The sequence below is a fragment of the Pristiophorus japonicus genome, chromosome 16 (genome assembly GCF_044704955.1).
Source record: "Pristiophorus japonicus isolate sPriJap1 chromosome 16, sPriJap1.hap1, whole genome shotgun sequence".
NCBI classification, from domain to species: Eukaryota; Metazoa; Chordata; class Chondrichthyes; family Pristiophoridae; genus Pristiophorus; species Pristiophorus japonicus.
This window is the reverse complement of record NC_091992.1, coordinates 32,807,361-32,815,343: the sequence shown is the minus strand read 5'-3', so window position 1 is coordinate 32,815,343 and position 7,983 is coordinate 32,807,361. Positions and strand designations below refer to the sequence as shown.

Genomic DNA, 7,983 nt, shown 5'->3' with positions numbered 1-7,983 from the left:
GATATGCGGCCGGGAGCTCATTTCAGGGTCAAATATGACACCTAGATTGTGAACAGTCTGGTTCAGCCTCAGACAGATGGAGTTGGTGGCTAGGGAACGCAGTTTGTAGCAGGGACCAAAGACAATGGCTTTAGTCATCCCAATATTTAATTGGAGACCATTTTTGCAAATCCAGTACTAGAGGTCGGACAAACAGTTTGACAATTTAGAGATCATGTAGGGGTTGAGAGAAGTGGTGGTGCTCGCTGGTCTACATTGGCTCCCGGTCAAGCAACGCCTCGATTTAAAAATTCTCATTTTACTGGAGAAATCACCCTGCTTTTATCGGGCGAGGTTACTATAGTTTTGGCAACAGAGACACTTTTTGCTATGTAAGTAGACTTTCTTTGGTTTGCTGAGTAAAATAGATCGTCAAAAGTCCCAGCCCGCCTCCAACTCATTGGCTGACACAGTGGTGTCAATTGACACTCTGCCTGTCTCCCTAAAGAATCTAGGTCGAGATCAGGCATCATGCCTGCTGTGGGCACAAATTCACATCGTATTACTCTCTGGGGTCGATATAGTTGACCTTTTAAAAAACAGATCAAATGGGCCTGTCTTTGTCCTTTAAATGTATTCACTGCAGAACTGAACTATATTAAAAATACAAACGCTCTTTTTTTGTTGTTGTTTGCTGCAGGCATTTTCCACTGCTTTGTGTTACATCCTGGTCATCCAGTCACTGGTATTCTAGCATTTTAACAATAGACAAAAGCTATGCCTTCAGCTCAGCAGTGAGTGATGGGTCGAGATGGATGGCAATTGGAAAAGTAAAACTTTGAAATAAGAAAAAAACTATACTGAAATTTCTGCATCAAGTAAACACAGATGGATTCCTGGAGGTGATGACTTCAGTTGTGTAGAACAGAACAGCCTGTATGGAGGTACTCGGGAATGCTTCAGTTTGCCAGTAGCTGTTATATCTCAGGCTTTCCCAATCCTGGCTGTTGTAAAAATTATCCTTCAACCTGGTTTTAACAGCAGCTCCTGGGAGAGCCAAGTAGCAGTTCTCTATATAAATGGGCTACTAAATGCCCCACAGTTCGAGATGTTTTTTCACTCCTGAAGAGTTTAAATAAGAGTGAATACATGCAGCACAGTGAAATCAGTATCAGCCTGTCTACCAGCAAGATTTATTTGGCTTAAATTTTCTCTTGTAGACCAGTTGTGAATTACAGCAGGATACAGTACCATTGAATCGTCTTTACAAAGAGCAACCGTTTACAATTTCAATGTAGATTCAGGTTCCACTTACAGTCAATCAATTTAATACCGTCACCATGGTAACTTGCCAGCCAGATTTTGCCTTAATCCAAAAACCTTTGATATTTAGTAGAATTCTCCCTTTCCCCCCTCCCCGATAGAAAATTCTTCCTATGATTAACAAGTCAACAAATCTTGTGTACTTTCAATGCAAATCACTCGGGTGTTCGATCTATATACTTTGCTCTCTTTGTTTTAGCCACGCTCTCAGTTGCTCGATCTGTGAAGTCACACTGCTGCGTGCAGTGCCTCCGGCTGCTGTATACTGCTCCACACTGTTGGTGTAATTCCACACCTTCGACACATCACTCTCAAACAGAGGGCTTTTTGTAAAAAAAAGAGAAGTCATTTTATTACACGCTACTCAACGATAGACCCTTGTATCTCAGGAGATTTACTACAATAGGAATTTGTTTTTGCACCATGTTGAAACAAACACTTGTGTGGTAAAGCCCCTACACATGCCCATCCTGAGCTTTTATTGGAATTACTATAATTAATCACCTCCCCCACCCCACCCGCCCCCACAATTTCAAATTAAAAATGACATCGACAGTAGGCACACTAGATAAGCAAAAAGAATTCAAGGTACATCAGGAGTTTTCCAATATTGTGATAGCAATATTTGTGCCAACTTCTGTCTGAGGCGGAACCAGACCGTTTGTAACTTTGGTGTCATATTTGACCCTGAAATGAGCTTTTGACCACATATCCACGCATAACTAAGACCACCTATTTCCACCTCCGTAACATCGCCCCTCTCTGCCCTTGCCTCAGCTCATCCGCTGCTGAAGCCCTCATCCATGCCTTTGTTACCTTGAGACTTGACTATTCCAACACACTCCTGCCTGGCCTCCCACATTCTACCCTACATAAGCTAGAGGTGATCCAAAACTCGCTGCCCATGTCCTAACTCGCACCAAGTCCCACTCACCCATCACCCCTGTGCTCGCTGACTTACATTGGCTCCTGTTTAAGCAATATCTCGATTTCAAAAATCCCTCCAAGGTCACGCCCCTCCCTATCTCTAATCTCCCTCAGCCTCACAACGCCGCCCTCCTCCCTCTCCCCGAGATGTCTGCGCTCCTCAAATTCTGCCCTCTTTAGTATCCCTGATTATAATCGCTCAACCATTGGTGACCGTGCCTTCTGTTGCCTCGGCCCCAAGCTCGAACTCCTGTGTAATGAGACAGCATTAATAAACAATCTCCGAGTAAAAGATCCCCTTGGAATGAGTGAGCATAGCATGATTGAATTTCAAATTCAGATGGAGGGTGAGAAAGTTGGATCTCAAACCATCATACTAAGCTTAAATAAAGGAGACTACAAAAGTATGAGGGCACAGTTGGCTAAAGTGGACTTGGAAAATAGATTAAAGTGTAGGATGGTTGATGAACAGTGGCATACATTTAAGGAGATATTTCACAACTCAAGAAAAATACATTCCAGTGAGGAGGAAACGGTATAAAAGAAAAGATAGCCATCCGTGGCTAACTAAGGAAATAAAGGAGAGTATCCAATTAAAAACAAGGGCATACAAAGTAACCAAAACTAGTGGGAGGACAGGAGATTGGGAAGCTTTTAAAAGCCAGCAAAGAATGACTAAAAAATATTAAGAAAGGGAAGATAGACTATGAAAGTAAACTAGAACAAAATATAAAAACAGATAGCAAGAGTTTCTATAGGTTTATAAAAAGGAAAAAGAGTGGCTAAAGTAAATGTTAGTCCCTTAGAGGACGAGACCGGAGAATTAGTAATGAGGAACATGGAGATGGCAGAAACTTTGAACAAATATTTTGTATCAGTCTTTATGGTAGAGGACACCAACAATATCCCAACAGTGGATAGTCAAGGGGCTATAAGGGGGGAGGAACTTAACACAATCACAATGACTAAGGAGGTGGTACTCAGTAAGATAATGAGACTAAAGGCGGATAAATCCCCTGGACCTGATGGCTTGCATCCTAGGGTCTTAAGAGAAGTAGCAACAGGGATAGTGGATGCATTGGTTGTAATTTACCAAAATTCCCTAGATTCTGGGGGGGTCCCAACAGATAGGGAAACTGCAAATGTAATGCCCCTATTTAAAAAAGGAAGCAGACAAAAAGCAGGAAACTATAGACCAGTGAGCCTAACATCTGTGGTTGGGAAAATGTTGGACTCCATTATTAAAGAAGCAATAGCAGGACATTTGGAAAAACATAATTCTGTCAGGCAGTCAGCATGGATTTTATGAAAGGGAAGTCATGTTTGATAAATTTGCTGGAATTCTTTGAGGATGTAATGAACAGGGTGGATAAAAGGGATCCAGAAGGCAGTTGACAAGGTGCCACATAAAAGGTTACTGCACAAGATAAAAGTTCACGGAGTTGGGGGTAATATATTAGCATGGAGAGAGGATTGGCTAACTAACAGAAAACAGAGAGTCGGGATAAATGGTTCATTCTCGGGTTGGCAATCAGTAACTAGTGGGGTGCTGCAGGGATCAGTGCTGGGACCCCAAAGGTGGGAGGAAAAACAATAAGCAATGTGTGAGGAGGACACAAAAAAATCTGCAAAAGGACATAGACAGGCTAAGTGAGTGGGCAGCTGGCAGATGGAGTATGGTACACACATAATAAATGGTCAGACCAAGTACTGTGTGTAATGAGCAAGTGTGACCTTAAGCTCCTTTATTATTGTTCCAGAGTGCAGGTACTTCGTGCGTGGCCTGCTTATATACTATGCTCCCAAGGGATGCTGGGATCCCTTGAGACTCCAACAGGTAGACCCTCTGGTGGACAGGTGTGATGCAGGTTACAGGGGGTTAAATATATATCACCCCCCCCCCCCCCCCCCCGGGAAATCAACAATACACTTATTTATAAGGTGAGACGATCTGGGGCTTTGCGTTCCCTTGTCGATCGTCTCTGTACAAATGCTGGTGTGGTTGGGTTGGTCAGTTCTTCATTGGGCTGTTGGGCAGCCTGCCTTGTCTGGCTGTTGGGGATGAAGAGTTCTGCTTCGTGATCAACTGTGATGTCAGTTACCACTTGTGTGTGTTGGAAGATTATTCAAAAAGGAGTTAGATGAGGTCCTTACTGCTAGGGGGATCAAGGGGTATGGCGAGAAAGCAGGAATGGGGTACTGAAGTTGAATGTTCAGCCATGAACTCATTGAATGGCGGTGCAGGCTAGAAGGGCCGAATGGCCTACTCCTGCACCTATTTTCTATGTTTCTATGTTTCTATTAAAGTTGGTGGTGTCCTCTTCAGGTTGTACGTAGCCGTTGGTGAACCGCAGTTTAATTTGGTCCAAGTGCTTTGTGCATTTGTCCTGAAATATCCTACTCCCCTCTTTGGCTGTGACCATGCCAGTGAGCCATTTGGGACCATGTCCATAATTGAGCACAAACACAGGATCATTGATTTCAATATCGCGTGATAAGTTTGCGCGGTCATGGTACACATTTTGTTGATGTCGGTTGTCCTCCACGTGATCATGTAGATCAGGGTGGACCAGAGAGAGCCTTGTTTTAAGCGCCCTTTTCATGAACAGCTCAGCTGGGGGAATACCGGTGAGTGAGTGGGGTCTGGTGCGGTAGCTGAGCAGTACTTGGGACAACCGGGTCTGCAGGGAGCCTTCCAACATGCATTTCAAGCTTTGCTTGATGGTCTGAACTGCCCATTCTGCCTGGCCATTGGATGTGGGCTTGAATGGCGCAGATATGACATGTTTGATCCCATTGCGGGTCATGAATTCTTTGAAGTCTACGAGCACATTGTCGCTGACTAGGATATCAGGCAGGCCGTGCGTGGCAAAAATAGCTCGTAGACTTTCAATGGTGGCCGTGGATGTGCTTACAGACATTATTGCACATTCAATCCACTTTGAGTAAGCGTCCACGACAACCAAAAATATGTTGCCTAGGAATGGGCCTGCATAGTCTACATGGATCCTCGACCACGGTTTGGATGGCCAAGACCACAAACTTAGCGGTGCCTCTCTGGGTGCATTGCTCAACTGAGAGCAAGTGTTGCACTGGCACACACATGACTCTAAATCTGAGTCGATGCCAGGCCACCACACGTGGGATCTGGCTCTGGCTTTCATCATCACGATGCCTGGGTGGGTGCTGTGCAGTTCGCAAATGAATGTGTTTCTGCTTTCTTGGGCAAGACTACGCAATTGCCCCACAAAAGACAGTCCGCCTGCAGGGACAGCTCATCTTTGTGTCTGTGGAACGGCTTAATCGCTTCCTGCATTTCCACTGGGACACTGGACTAGCTCCCATGGAGGACACAGTTTTTTTTTAAAACCACGGACAGTAAAGGATCCTGACTGGTCCAGGTCCTGATTTGGCAGGCCGTAACGAGGGACTTCTCGTTCTCAAATACCCCCATGACCAAGTCTGCTGGCTATGCCATTTCCACCCCGGTGGGGAGCAATGGTAACCGACTGACAGCATCTGCGCAGTTCTCTGTGCCCAGTCTGTGGCAGATTACATAGTTGTATGCAGACAGTGTGAGTGCCCATCTTTGGATGCGGGCAGAAGCATTGGTATTGATCCCTTTGCTCTCCGAGAATAGCGATACGAGCGGCTTGTGGTCAGTTTCAAGCTCGAACTTGAGGCCAAACAAGTATTGGTGCATTTTTTTTATCCCGTAAATGCACACCAGAGCCTCTTTTTCAACCATGCTGCAGGCCGTTTCGGACTTGGACAAACTCCTGGACGCAAACGCAACTGATTGCAAAATTCCCGATTCATTAGTCTGTTGTACCACACACCCGACCCTGTATGACAACGCATCGCAAGCTAACACGAATCGTTTACATGGGTTATACAGGACAAGCAGTTTGTTAGAACACAATAAATTTCTGGCTTTCTTAAAGGCAGCCTCTTGTGAATTCCCCCATACCCAGTCGTCTCCCTTGCACAGTAGCGCACGTAGGGGTTCTAGCAGGGTGCTTAACCCAGGTAGGAAATTACCGAAGTAGTTCAGGAGTCCCAGGAACGACTGCAGCTCCGTCACGTTCTGTGGTCGCAGCACGTTCTTGATCGCCTCCGTCTTGGCGTCGGTGGGTCCTGATGCCGTCTGCTGCGATTCTCCTTCCTAAGAATTTGACGTCCTGTGCCAGGAAAACACAAGTATTTCAACCTGAGCCCCACGCGATCCAACCGACTAAGAACCTCCTTCAGATGCTCCATGGTGTCCCGACCTGTAACCAATATGTCATCCTGGAAGACTACTGTGCAAGGAACCGACTTTAGCAGGCTCTCCATGTTCCGCTGGAAGATCGCTGCGGCCGACTGAATCCCAAATGGGCACCGGTTGTAGATAAACAGACCTTTGTGCGTGTTGTTGCAGGTGAGGCCTTTCGAAGATTCCTCCAGGTCCTGCGTCATGTAGGCCGAGGTCAGGTCCAGCTTGGTGAACGTCTTCCCTCCAGCCAGGGTCGCGAATAGGTCGTCTGCCTTGGGTAGCGGATACTGGTCCTGCAGTGAAAAACGGTTAATTGTTACTTTATAGTCCCCGCAAATTCTCACCGTACTGTCCTCCTCGAGTACCAGAACAATCGGACTGGCCCAGTCATTGAATTCCATCGGTGCGATAATGCCTTCACGTTGCAGCCTGTCCAGCTCGATTTCCACTTTTTCACGCATGTACGGTACCACCCGAGCCTTGTGGTGGATGGGTCGTATACCGGGAATCAACTGGATCTGCACTTTCACCCCCGAGAAGCTTCCAATACCTGGCTCAAATAACGAAGGAAATTTGCTTAGAACCTGGATACATGCGGTGTTGTCGACGGACGAGCGAGCTCGGATGTCGTCCCAGTTCCAGCGGATTTTCCCAACCAGCTTCTGCCAAACAATGTGGGGCCATCGCCTGGCACAATCCACAGTGGGAGTTTGCATACTGCTCCATCATAGGAGACTTTGACTTCGCACTGCCAATTACAGGGATTAGTTCCTTTCCACAAGTCCTTAGTTTGGTGTGAATGGGGCTGAGCTTGGGCCTGTGTGCCTTCTTTCCCCACAGCCTGTCGAAGGCCGCTTTACTCATTATGGACTGACTTGCCCCCGTGTCCAGCTCCATAGACACTGGAATACCGTTCAGTTCAACTTACAAAATTATTGGTGGGCATTTCGTCATGAACGTGTACACCCCATACACCTCTGCCTCTTCCGTACGAGTCTCCAATTCCGTCTGATCCACTGTGGACCGATCTTCCTCTGCAACGTGGTGGTTTGCAGCTCGCCTGCACATTCGTTGGAGATGTCCCATTGTTCTGCAGCCACTGCACGCATAGTGCTTAAAGCGACATTGATGGGGCCAATGATTACCCCGCAGCGCCAACAGGGTGTTAACTGCCTCGCATTAACATATGATGGCGGACTCTGGGTCAATTAAGGTCGGGCCACAGCAGCCGACGTGTACGTTCTGCCTGTACATTTCTGCTCAAAACCAACTTTATGCACAGTACTGACCGAAACTTCTTTGTTCTGCGAAATCTGCTTGGTGTTGTCGCTGGTGGACATAAATGCCTGGGCTATCGTTATGACTTTACTCAGATTCGGAGTTTCTACAGTCAACAGTTTGCGAAGAATTGTCTCATGTCCGATGCCCATTACAAAAAAGTCTGAGCGTTTGTTCGAGGAATCCCTCAAACTCACAATGTCCTGCAAGGCGCCTTAGTT

At 46.3% G+C, this 7,983-nt stretch overlaps 1 protein-coding gene across 3 annotated transcripts in view; it reads right to left on the bottom strand.

Annotated features, from left to right (window-relative positions):
* Nucleotides 1–1,139: 1,139 nt before the first annotated feature.
* The window catches only part of asl (argininosuccinate lyase), a 47,177-nt gene continuing 40,333 nt past the window's right edge, over nt 1,140–7,983 (bottom strand). For all 3 annotated transcript variants that reach the window (XM_070857203.1, XM_070857202.1, XM_070857201.1), the window contains one exon: nt 1,140–1,625. In XM_070857203.1, coding sequence (XP_070713304.1) covers nt 1,475–1,625 — 151 coding nt within the window. In that variant the 3' untranslated portion in view covers nt 1,140–1,474. The remainder of the gene's footprint in view (nt 1,626–7,983) is intronic.